Source organism: Mustela lutreola, chromosome 18 (genome assembly GCF_030435805.1).
Source record: "Mustela lutreola isolate mMusLut2 chromosome 18, mMusLut2.pri, whole genome shotgun sequence".
NCBI lineage: Eukaryota > Metazoa > Chordata > Mammalia > Carnivora > Mustelidae > Mustela > Mustela lutreola.
The window spans coordinates 29,173,355-29,186,408 of record NC_081307.1 but is presented as its reverse complement, the minus strand read 5'-3'; the positions used below and the strand labels follow the sequence as shown (position 1 = coordinate 29,186,408).

The following is a 13,054-nucleotide window of genomic DNA, read 5'->3' as shown; positions in this document are numbered from 1 at the left end:
AGATGCCCTATGGAGCTTGTGCTCTCAGCTAATAGCTCGTCACGTGCTAAGATTAACAGTAAATTTCTCCAGACTGCTGAGCACACGAAGCTCTGCTATTAGAATCCACAGCAAAATATCAAAATTGTTCTGGCCTCGCCTTCTTGGTAACTGTGGAGGAAAGAGGGAAGACAGACCCGTGCACACACCAACTAAATGTGAAAATGCTGGAGGCCATACAGAAAGAACGATCAAAGCAGCTCCTTTTTAACAAACCATCCCTTCACCTGCCAGGCTCGGTGCCAGACGTTTTATATACTTTATTGCAGATCCAAACAATAGTCCTTTGGGGTTCCTGATGAGGTCACTGAAACTCAAGGAAGCTTTGGGGAGGAGGAAGCATTTTTTCCCCAAGATACATAACTAAGAAGTGGGGAACAGGGATTTGAACCACTCTGAACAGCGTGTTCATTGCACGACACCGTGCAGTCAGTTTTTTATGTGTCCAAATGGCTAGAATTCTGTGGGATAATTCCCTGGGTACACAAAAAGCTAGATTTATTTCACAATCATTGGACAAATTACTTAGAGCTATAATCTCTCTCCCTGAGAAAAAAAACTACATTGATTAGAGGTTAGAGCTCCATTATTATTAACAATACTTTCTAATATGAGCTCTTTATGTACTAACTCCTGCTGTCGGGCAGTGATACTCACTATGCTCCCTCTCTCATGACCCTCCTTAACCTTTCTCCCCCGCACGTTATCCTGGCTAAGTGTGAGCTCCTGCATTTCCTTTTGCTCCATGCATGTAAAACGCACTGTTTGGGTTTTATATTGATATTCATGCTCGTTAAATCAGTGTTGACTGATCACTTCCCATGTACTAGGCAGTTTGACAAATAATAATGTAAGAAAATCCATGCTCTCAGAACTAAACAATCTAGTAGAGGAAACAAGATATATAAGTAACAAACTAAGTAACATTATCAGTATCCTGCTTTGGCACTTTGTTATGTCCAGGGCTTATACTGTGAGAGGAATTCTGTGAGGGAAAAGATTACTGGGGATGGGGGTGTGATAAGTGAAAAGTCTCTGGAAGGTGATATTTGACCTAGGTCTGAAAATGAAGTCTGCTTAAACAGAGCAACAGGAAGAAAGGCGTTGGGAGGCAGTTGTGAAGAAAGAATACAGAACAAGGGACGTTACTGGGGTTTGTGAAAGGCATGAGCAAGACGTGTTCTAAGAGGAGTCAGATTTACCTGGGTGGAGCAGGGGATCCATGTGGGAAATAGTAAGAGATACAGGTAAAAAGTCAGGGTAGGGTCAGATTACTTAGGGCCTTGAGTGCTCTAAGGAATCGCTCTTCTGTCCTGTAGGACAACAGATATAGTGGACAGCCATTTTCTGACCTTGAACAAGATGGCGGCATACTCAAAATGGCCCTCGAGGAAGATGAGTCTGATACCAGTGTTCAGGATGATTTGAGGATCGGTTAGAAAGCTGTTGCCTGAAACCATGAGATGCTAGGTACCTGAAAGAGTATGGCTAGCAAGGAAGGAAACCCACCCATAATATAAAGGAAGGCAGAGAATGAACATACTATATAAGGGTGATGAAGAAGAGGATGATAAAAAAGAGAGGACAAAAATAGGGATTCCATTTGCTCAATAACTAATTAATCAAAACGGACTTCACAAAGGCAAAATATGTCAACTCACTGGAGCTTCTCTATTTTGCTTAAAAAAATAAAATTCTTTCCAGGTGCTTCTTCCTATTTGCCTATGTTTTCTTCCTCATCGTAGTTGATAGGATACTGTTGGCTTTCTCTTTATCCCCACTGTGCTGGCTAGCATCAAAGTCATAAGGGGCTTAGGAACAGATGATAGGAGGAAAAAGATATTGAAAATACATCTAAATATACAAAAATGAACAGTGTAGGCAGTTAATGATTAAGTAATATATAAAAATGCATGATTCTGGTCATTTACTAGTTTTGTATACTATTAAAGAGTCTCATGAATTGGACTAATGGGGAACATAATTAATGAAAATATTAAATAACAAAATAAATATAAAAACACATAGTCTTTTTATTTTAAAATCCAGAGTATTCTGTCATACCAAATATAATAAGTGCTGCCAGGATATCATATCAAATAAAAGTCTCAAGCTATACTTGAATGAACGGATATAAATACTAATCAATCAACACACAAAATTTTTTACATAAAAGGAAGCTTCTGAAAGCCTTAAAATTTTAAAGATCTCTTAGCTATGCTAAATATCTCCCCTGTAGGTTTATAGTATGAGTTTGCTAACAAACTCCTTTTGTAGGTAATAAATTTTAGCTCATCTCTGTTCCAATTCTCTAAAATTCCAAAATAAAGGAACTTAAATTAATTAAGCAATGCCAGTTAAGAGGCCATAAAATATGTGAGCCTAAAAATCAACTTTGTGAATTTTATATTACCAATTAAGAGATCAAAGAAAATGCCGATCACAGGTCTGTGAACTTGAATCAATTAAAGTTTAAATACAAGATTATAAAAGCTTGATTCAGCACTTCTTATTGACTTCATATTTAAAAATCAAACAGACACAGAAATACCACATCCCAAAGCCCTGCTTGCAAGTATAAAAAGTTTCAGACCCCAGAAAAGAGGCACTTTATTGTTATCCATAAATATGATTTACGCTTTTCTGTGTTCTAAGGGCTCTGGCACAATTTCCAATAAAAAGATGAAAGTGCTAATGACATCTCTTCTATAGCTTGTTCTTTGCAAATATCTCTCTAGTCTACGAAAGCTGAATGATGACAGAATGAGTAACTCATCTAGTCTGTGTTTACAGCTGGATCTGTGTCCATGGAGAAGTTCGCTTGGGAATCACGGTCATCTAGGCAGGGCAGGGTCAGTCTTCTGAGGAGCGGGTTACTAAAGGTTTTTATCTTGCTTTGATTTTGCCATCCTTAGTCAAAACCTCAATGTTATCCTAAGCCTCTCTGAAATGAACATCTCAATCAGTTGTAGAAGAGGACCATGGTGCTTCTCCTGGTGAGCAGAGACTCCCACAAACCATCCATGCTCCAGCCCTCGGTCACTGTAGCCTCCCGTTTTCCACAAGAGACCTTTGACTGACCTGAGAACTCACCATCGATTTGTGCTCGCACACCAGCCTCTCAAGGGCTTTGGCTTTTCAGGAAGCCAGAGCGCAAGTACTAGCCCGCTATCAGAAAGCTCTGCTTATATCGGGCTCCTTGAACCCCAGATCCATCCCATATATTGTCAGAGCTTTTCTGCGTGCAGTCAGCTGAAAGTTTCCAAGTTTTCGCGCTTTGGTACTGATCCCTCTTTTCATTTAGAAGGAGCTGGGCTCTCAGAAGCAGCTGTCACCCACCACGCTAGGCTGCATGGTTCTCATTCCCCACCATTCTGTGGGGGGATATTTCCAGAGGTAAACTCTCTTCTCCAAGATCGCATACTCCTCCACATTTGTTATTCTGGACAATGGAGTTGTGTGCAAAATTAGAGCTTTCTTTTGGCAGACATATGTTGCTTGATTGAGACATCCCTGCGTCTTTAAAGAAGGAGATGCTTCAGGACGGGAAATGGCAAATATAAGCCCCACTTTGGACATTCTCTTATTACTATCCCACTGGAGTAAAGATGACGTCAGTAAAAGCAAATCTTAGGATTTGAATGTCCGGGTTTTTTTGGACTCATGTCTTATAGCTCAAGCAGCCACCTCAAAAATCTGCTGTTTTATTCTCAAAATGAGGGACATCATGAAAAATCACGTGTAATTTTTTTATACCATTCTTTAAGATTTTATTTCTTTGGGAGAGAGTGCACACAAGCCTATGGCAGGAGGGGCAGAGGGAGAGGGAGAATCTCAAGCAGACTTCCTGCTGAGCACAGAGCTACATGCTGGGCTCGATCTCACAACCCTAAGATCATGACCTGAGCTGAAATCAAGAGTCAGATGCTTAACCAACTGAGCCACCCAGGTGCCCCTTTCTTTACATCATTCTTCATCAGGGTCCTGAAGTTTTTATTCTCCTTTGTTGTAAAGCCATGATTTATATAGTTAGAACAGCTTGGTATTAAAATTCTCCCTTGTACACTATTAAATAAAAAAGGCAAGGTGCAGAACAGCTTTTGTGCCAAAGTACGTATGGGTCTATAAATAGGTACCTATTTGTAGCATAATAAAAAATATAAAAGGATATATGCTTTTTTATCAAGGAATATTAGAGATAAGAAAGGCAAGGGAGAATTCTTTCCCTTTATTTTGTACAATTCTGCACAGTTTATAAGTGGGTTAAACAGATGGGAAGATCATGATCTGAGCTTTGGGTTGTTTTTGTATGTCTTTGGATTGAAAAATTGAATTAATATTCTTTATTTTTGAAACTGTCTCCCAGAAGTTGCTCTTGAAGGATTTTTCCACAAATAGCCTTTCAACAGATATTTTAGAAAAGATTCCTAAAGAGGGTGAAAAGGACTTCATGATTAAGTCCCCCTATCCTGGGCTTGGATGTCATTCAAATGAGTAATTTGGCATATTACCCTCCACTTGAAAAATTGCTCAATATTCCCAGAGTACCCCAAACAAGGTCTTTGTCCTTGAGCCAAACCATATGCATTTGGAGACCAAGTCATCTGGCTTTGAAAATTCAGAGGAACGATTGATGATATTACTTCAACCCTGAGAAAAAAGAGACCCCAGCTTGCTCTCCTGAAGATGGTGCATTTCCACCCTTTGTGCATGTGAAAGAAAGAGAGACTTCTTGATCCTATTTTCTTGAAAGTGACCTTGTGGCTTTATAAAGGTATTTCATATGAATACCTAACTCCGACTGAATTTACATTGGGTTGCATTATTCATTTGCCTTTATCATCATTACTCTAGAAGCAATTCCAAATGGGTGTTTAAAGAAGAGGTCTGCGTTGTTTTAATAGTTCAGGATCTTATAAGCATAACAGCAGGACCAAGGAAACCAGTGTGAATGTCTCCAAGTTTAGATAGTCATTTTTTCCCTAGGAACATTTTCAGAAAGCCAGTCAGGGTGGAAGCGGTGAACAGTCAGTCTCGCGCTTCTCTGCCATAGGGAGGTCCAAGGCAAAAGACGGCGGTGTGAGAGGAGGCAGGACAGAACCAAGTGTGCAGAATAGCTAACGCTCTCTGAGTATGTATTATGTACTAGACACTGTTCTAAGCATCGCACCTGTATTAGCGGCTGTAACCCTGTCAGCATCCCATGAAGTGTGTATTATTGTTATCATCACACCGTTAGTGAGTGAAGAAGCTGGGATTCAGACCCTGACAGTCTGGTCCAGAGGTCATGTTCATAGATTTACAACCAGCAAGGAAACAAAGTGTGTGTGTGTGTGTGTGTGTGTGTGTGTTTCATAACCAGCTCTCTGGCTATTTATAATTAGTATATAATTGGGGAGATCAGAAGAGACTAGAGAAGTCTCTCCAGTGTCACGTCTCTCAAAATAGACCCAGTTGGAATGAGTCGCAACCCTGTCACCAACCGTAGATCGGAAAGACCAGCCCTGTCCGTATCGGGCTGTTTGTAGGGGGAAAATAACCTCTTAAAGTTGACCTGAAGGTTATATTGATATGTTGTAGCTTTTTGCTTCATTACCAAGTAACAATCTACTACATTATGGAACCCAGTATTTCTGTGCCTTTAAAATTTCAGGCATCAATTTAGAAAAGTGACATAATAACACGGCAAGGTGATCATTTGGTAAAACCCAGTATGTCTGAAATGGTTTTACCTCAGATGACTTGTATCTCTTTGAGGCCTTTGTTTCACTGTTCACCCTTTTATACATGTTCCCCCACTCAAAACTTCTAGCTCAAATATGTCTCTTGTCACCAAAAAATATTGAAGAGTAGAAAGGAGACCCGAAACCTGAAGGTATTCAAGCCTGTGTGTGTCTCAGTGTTTCCCTGTAAATCCACATCATAGCCATAGGCCTTTTCAGATTTCCAGAAGATTCCATGCAGATTCCACATGTGACCATCCAGCTGGGCGGCCACCAATGTGAGGCCCACTAGAGAAACCTAGAACTTGCTATTTTAACAGCAGACTCTCACAGGGGCCCCAAAGTACATGTATTCACCACTTAAGAGGAAGGGCATTAAGTAGTGGGAATTGTCTCATTAGAACCTAATAGTAATGAAAAGACTACTACATCATTATTTGGAATCAACACTTTCATATAATTCAACTTTCACTACATCTTTTAGATATTCACATATAAAATAAATGGAAAAGTGTGTGTGTGTGTGCGCGCGAGCGTGCACATGTGTAGAGAGAGTAAGAAAGAGTGAGTAAAATCAAGTTTATCGTCAAGATAATGTGGAATCTTTGGATTCTTATCTGTTGATGTCTTTATGGGGACACCAAATTATTTAACTCTTTTTAGAATTTTTTTCCAGAAGGCATTATTTGCACCATGTACAAAATTACATTAATCCTAAGAATGTGGTGTTGCGTGTTTATCAAGAGATTAACTTTCTAATTCCAACTAAGTGTCATAATTCACCCATTCCTTGATGATGTCCGTCTTACCACTCTTTACAGGTAGGGGGACATAACATATTTCACACTTGCATTACTTGGAATGTATAAAATTGAGGTGCTGTGTTTTGTGAACAAATGCCTACATCTCACCAAATTCAGAGACAGGTCTCAGAGCAGCTTCACTTACAGCTTTACAAGTAGAACTGATGGGTCGCCATTCCGGCTCACAGCACGAGGCCCGCGACTGAGACGGCCCCCGACTGAGACGGCCCCCTCCACATGAGTGACCTTATTTTAGTATTTCACCCCCTAGTTCAAGACAAAGGTAACTGCATCAGATCACCGTTCTGGATGACGATAGAGCAACCAGGACAGACAGCTCACAGATACTACCTTGCAACCGATCCAGACACAGGACAGACGACTCTACATTTTGTCAGGGGCAGATGTCTGTGGGATTTGGATTTGTAGCAAAACAGGAGACCTCCCTGTGCTAAGGAGTGAGGGAAATCAGTGGTACCTTCTCCTTCACTGGAGTCAGACAGGCACCCTTCCCATGGAATCAACCTTATGTCTGTCACTCGAGGGCACTTTATTAATGGCTTTTCATTGAACTAAAAGGGTTTAGAGAACTTGCTTCTCTCTCCATTTTAGGCTAAAAACATCTCGCCTTCCAAAGGGAATTATTTTCAAGATGGCCGCTCTAATAAATTTAATAATTAAATCCTCCGCAACAGGCAAGGGAGGAACAGAGTCCTATCAGAGCTCGCTTCCAACTCTTCTCATTCATTCTTTGAAGTCGTTCTTAAATATGCTGTTCGTTTTCCAGTCTTTAATAACAGTTTATAATCAGTTTCTCATGATCTGTTTTGTTTTGCTCTTGAGTCTCCCCCTGTGTTAGGGGTAACCGTCTTGTGATGTTTACGTATGATCCTTTCCTTTTTTTACAGCAGCAACCCAGCTCACAGATACTACCTGGCAACCGATCCAGTCACAGGAGATTTGTATGTTTCTGACACTAACACCCGCAGAATTTATCGCCCAAAGTCACTTACGGGTACAAAAGATTTGACTAAAAATGCTGAAGTCGTCGCTGGGACAGGGGAGCAGTGCCTTCCGTTCGACGAAGCCAGATGTGGAGATGGGGGGAAGGCCATTGAAGCAACCCTCATGAGTCCCAAAGGTACTGGCATTTACCAATTTGAAGATTTCTTTTTATTAAAAAAATAATAATAATACAGAAAACCCAGTTAGTGCCTGATTGTGTTTAATGCTGAGTCTAACGGTTTACGCTCAACTGTGTTCTAGAAAGCAGTTTCACATCCCGTGTTTTGAAAAGCCATGTAGTGTGAAACTGCTAGAATCCTAAGTTGATTTTACAGTAAATATTGGGTTCGTGGCATTTTTTTATCATTCCATTTTTTTTTTCACCTTTCCAAAGAAGAAAGCAACGGGTCCATATTATTCAGGTCACATCCTGTTAAACTTCAAGGAAGTGTCCAGATTCTTTCATTGTCCTGGAATCTTTTTGTCATGAATGAGTCCCAGACCTCTGTAAATACCATCACTAAGCAACGCTATTAGTCCTCACCCAGTTCGAAGCTATTAAACTTTTGTTTCTATGCCATGGGAAAAAATGCTTGCTGGGAGGAATTTCTGGAGGTAACAAGAGCTAAAATTCTATGTGATAAAGGTTTCTAGCTTTTAAACCAATTGGGACTGACTCCTTGCTCATGTATTATGCCATTCATTATAATGTTTTTTGGTTTGGGGCTTTTTGTTTTGTTTTGTTTTTCATTATAGCTGGCAACTGTTATGTGAATAAGGACTGGAAAAAAGCATTTGTTGTACTGAATTATTCATAATAGCAAATTTCATTGTAACAAGGTCAATGAAACACTAACCTTGGCTCAGATCTATTTTTGTTAGAATACATTTATTCTAAGTTCAGAGTAAGAGCATTTGACCTGTTTCTGTAATTGATAGACAACAATATTATACAGAAGTTACAATTTTATATTTAAGATACAGGGAGCACCTATGTGATTCATACACCAAGTAGAGATTCTTACAAATTTCAGTTATTTCCTTACTACATTTTACATAGATGTGTGTTACAAATGCCTCTGTTGGGTTTTTCCTAATGTATTTGCAATCTACAATCTGACCTGCTACCTATCACCTATATTATCCCTGGGGTTGAACATTGAATTTGATCATGAGCCCCAAAAAATGCATCCCGTTTGAAAAAATTGGTCACGCTTACTTCTCTTGGAAAAGGAATGGCGATTGATAAGAATGGATTGATCTACTTTGTTGACGGAACCATGATCAGAAAAGTTGATCAAAATGGAATCATATCAACTCTCCTGGGCTCCAACGATCTGACTTCAGCCAGACCTTTAACTTGTGACACCAGCATGCACATCAGCCAGGTAGCTAAAATCTTAAGCTGCATTGTTTGTTTCCTTTCTAGGCGTCTCGGTTGACTAAGTCAGTAGTCTGGGATGGCCCCGTAATAAACTGCATATATACCATGTGTGGCATTTGTGGTATTAGAGCTATTCCGTTTAAATGTATCTCAGGAGCTAATAAAAAGTTATTTTCTTCTATGGTTCTGCATTTGATGAATTCAATGAGATTACGGAACAATTAGCATGAAGAAATGCTAAAGCATTCGAAATAAAATACCAGTAAAGTAGCAGCAGGCAGATATTCCAGAAAGAACAAAACAGCTTAAATCTCTAATCTTTTGATTGCATGAGCTCTTTAAGCAGTAGAAAGAACCCACTATGATTAGTCCCAAGGGACTTGTATTTAGAATGAGGGACTTTCCTGTTGGCCTGATTGAAAACACAATAGAACACTAATGTATTCATAACCTAGAAAGCCTCGACGTCTGGTGCTTATTACAGCCGAAGGAACGTATGTGTTCATATCTCATTGAAACCTATTAACTCACTGCTTAGAGGTTGCTTTTTGGCTGTAACTTGCAAGTCTTCCAGTGAGCTGCATTTTTAACTAAAACGTTATTTCCTGCATTTGTCTCCCCTCGAAATTTTTAAGTTTACTTTACAGTAGCTATTTCAGGGAACAATGTTAAAACAGTTTATCAAATTAAGGGTAATTTCCTTAAACGGTCTAATTCACTCTTCCGGCAAATTAACTGCGGCACAGAAACTGACTAACAGGGCCATTTCTTTTCTCTGAAGGTCCGTCTGGAGTGGCCCACTGACCTCGCCATTAACCCCATGGATAACTCTATTTATGTCCTGGATAATAACGTCGTCCTGCAAATCACAGAGAACCGCCAAGTGCGCATCGCTGCTGGACGGCCCATGCACTGCCAGGTGCCAGGGGTGGAATATTCCGCGGGGAAGCACGCGGTCCAGACAACCCTGGAATCCGCCACCGCCATCGCCGTGTCCTACAGCGGGGTCCTGTACATCACCGAGACCGACGAAAAGAAAATTAACCGGATAAGGCAGGTCACCACGGACGGGGAGATCTCGCTGGTGGCGGGGATACCATCCGAGTGTGACTGCAAAAATGACGCCAACTGTGACTGCTACCAGAGCGGAGATGGCTACGCCAAAGACGCCAAGCTCAGTGCCCCGTCTTCCTTGGCTGCCTCCCCGGATGGCACCCTGTACATCGCAGACCTGGGCAACATTCGGATCCGGGCTGTGTCAAAGAACAAGCCTTTCCTTAACTCTATGAACTTTTACGAAGTTGCCTCTCCAACTGACCAGGAACTCTATATCTTTGACATCAATGGCACTCACCAGTATACTGTAAGTTTAGTCACTGGCGACTACCTGTACAATTTCAGCTACAGCAATGATAACGATATCACCGCTGTGACAGACAGCAGCGGTAATACTCTTAGAATTAGACGGGACCCAAATCGGATGCCAGTACGCGTGGTGTCTCCAGATAACCAAGTGATATGGTTGACGATAGGAACGAATGGATGTCTGAAAAGCATGACCGCTCAAGGACTAGAATTAGTTTTGTTTACTTACCATGGCAATAGTGGCCTTTTAGCCACTAAGAGCGATGAGACTGGATGGACAACGTTTTTCGAGTAAGTATATCCAAATTCTGCTCTGCTTATAAAATGCTGTGATAGAATCATGTGGTCTAAAAATAACGATATAATCTAAAGGGGTGGTGAGATCCAGGTTCGGGGGGACCTGGAGCTTCTCTAATTTGGGGATCCCTCGCTCTCCAAAAAAGAAGACAAAATTAGACAAAAGAAGGGACCCATACGATGGGAAGTTCTGAAAAGCTTCCGCGTCATTGGCCTCACGGTCAGTGAACCTCGGCTTAAGGGTTAACGTTTTGCTTCATACAGACCTAATCTAAACTGCACTCCAGAGGACCTTTCCACTAAATGCAAATCAGCAAGTTCTGGTTGCTGTGGAAGGTGCATGAAAAAGCCCAAGGCTCATGCCGCCACTATATTCTCCTACTAAATATGTGAGCAGCGGCCCAGACGGTGTGCTATTTGAACAGCCACATTTTGTGAGGTCAATCAGAATGAAATGGGAATCAGCCATTGTATATTTTACGGGATATGTACTTTGCAGTGAACGCATATGTAAAATCATTTTCGATTACTCTTCACTTCACTAACATCACACAAACCGTAAGGGGAAATTAGATGTACAGAGATGGCATGTTGACAAATGCAAAATCGTCCTTGAAATGAATATTGAGTTCCTGGGTGTGATTTTTACAATGATATGCTGAAGCAGAAGTATTTTTTGTAGGAGTACACCTCTAAAATTATAATAAAAGTCAGTAGGAAAAAAAATGATCCAATATACAAATATTTTCCGTACAACCTTTCTGGAATGGATCTTATACATAAAGCTGAGTTCTCCTGTAGCTTGAATTGCTTTTCTTTTTTGACAGATTCCCTTTTAATAAAATGAATGTTACCCAGCAGCATGATTTTGTCAGAGGAACAAACCTTTTCAATTGAATTACATTAAAATTCTGTTCTTAGCATTCCTTTTGCTCATTTTAGGATCGCAATAGGAAAGGAATAAATTGGAAGTTAATGGAAAGCACTTCCTTTGCACCATTTTCAAAGTGATAGCAGGCTATATTGCCAAAGAGGCAAAAAAAAAAGTATTGGGAAAGTGCTACCATCAGACGAGACTGGGCAGGAGAGCTGCTCTGATAATAAGACCTTTAGGAAATGATGGTGGCGTTGGTAGGGTTTCAGTTTAGTTAAAAGCAGGGAGGGAAAAAAATAGAGCAATAAGTTTTTAGTACAGTCTAGGACTCAAGCTCTGCTCTGTGGGCCACTTTTGAATGTGTCATTATTTGTTCCCAGGAATTGACAGTGCATAGAAGTTTATCGTGTGGGTGACTGCTGACACATGAACTTCTTGCAGCTGATACAGTGGTTTATTTGTGACCTACGAATGCATTTTAATCGCGTCTGGAAATTTAGAGAAAGGGTTATACTCCATTGGTAGAGTTGATCTGGACTAGTATAAACAAATTTAGGATTTCTACCTTTTTTATAAAGTGTGGTGCACAAAGAAGACCTATTTCTCCATTCACAGACTCTCCAAGAACCCCAGACTTAGTTCAGAATCATCACAGCAGTGAAAGTAGAGTTAGAGTTGGCAGGCCAGTCTCGTGACTGTAAGGGGCAAGCATTGTTTTAAAGAATAAAATTTGTGATTAACTTAAATACATCACAATCACATCTTCACCAATATAAAAAGTCATTACACATCATGTTTAAAGTAGAACTATTAAGTCACAGCTAAATAAGTTAAATAAGGGCAACTAATGCCAAACGCATTATGCAAATATTTTTCTAAATAGAAAGCTGTGTATATTTATGCATGTAAATATACTCACATGGACATTTGGGTTATAATTTGAGAATAGAGTGTTTTAATAAACCAGTGCTTGAAAAATAATTTTTATAATAAAATGAGCAAAAATACTGCTTTTTTAAAAAGAAAAATGTGCTTTTATCACATGTTCTCTAGATGTCGGCAGCAAAAGACATGACTAAAAAAATGTCTAAGAAACATTTTTGCATTTTGACAAAGCAGTGTGTTACAGTATGAGACAGAACGAAAAAAAGGCACTTAACCCAAGTAACACAGAATCATTATCTCAAATAACAAGTGATCTTTTTTTTCTTTCTATACATTTTCACACTTTGCTTATGAAAGAGCAAGGGCCCCCCTCTTCTGTCTAAGCTTTAGAAACTAAAACGCAGAAGAAAGGCGGGGAAGGCCATTTTCAGGCCACCCCCTCTGCTGAGAGAGAGAAGCACATTCCGTGTGCACTGATTTGCAACTGTGGATGGGCAAGCTGAACCCCCTCACCATCAGAGTCTTGACGAGAATTTCTGTTCACCACCTCCTGTCTTGGACTCGGGACTGGGTGCAGGTGCTGGGGGGGCGGCAGGGGCATCTGAATCCCGGTCAGACGTATTCCGTGTTTGCCATCTTGGTGAGCAGGTGCACTCCCAGAATACCAGTAATATCTGTC

At 40.4% G+C, this 13,054-nt stretch overlaps 1 protein-coding gene across 7 annotated transcripts in view; it reads left to right on the top strand.

Moving 5' to 3' along the window:
- TENM3 (teneurin transmembrane protein 3) overlaps positions 1-13,054 on the top strand; it is a 437,342-nt gene that overhangs the window by 390,763 nt on the left and 33,525 nt on the right. For all 7 annotated transcript variants that reach the window (XM_059156026.1, XM_059156025.1, XM_059156023.1 and 4 more), the window contains 3 exons: positions 7,474-7,706; positions 8,804-8,958; positions 9,736-10,610. In XM_059156026.1, the coding sequence (XP_059012009.1) occupies positions 7,474-7,706; positions 8,804-8,958; positions 9,736-10,610 (1,263 nt within the window). The remainder of the gene's footprint in view (positions 1-7,473; positions 7,707-8,803; positions 8,959-9,735; positions 10,611-13,054) is intronic.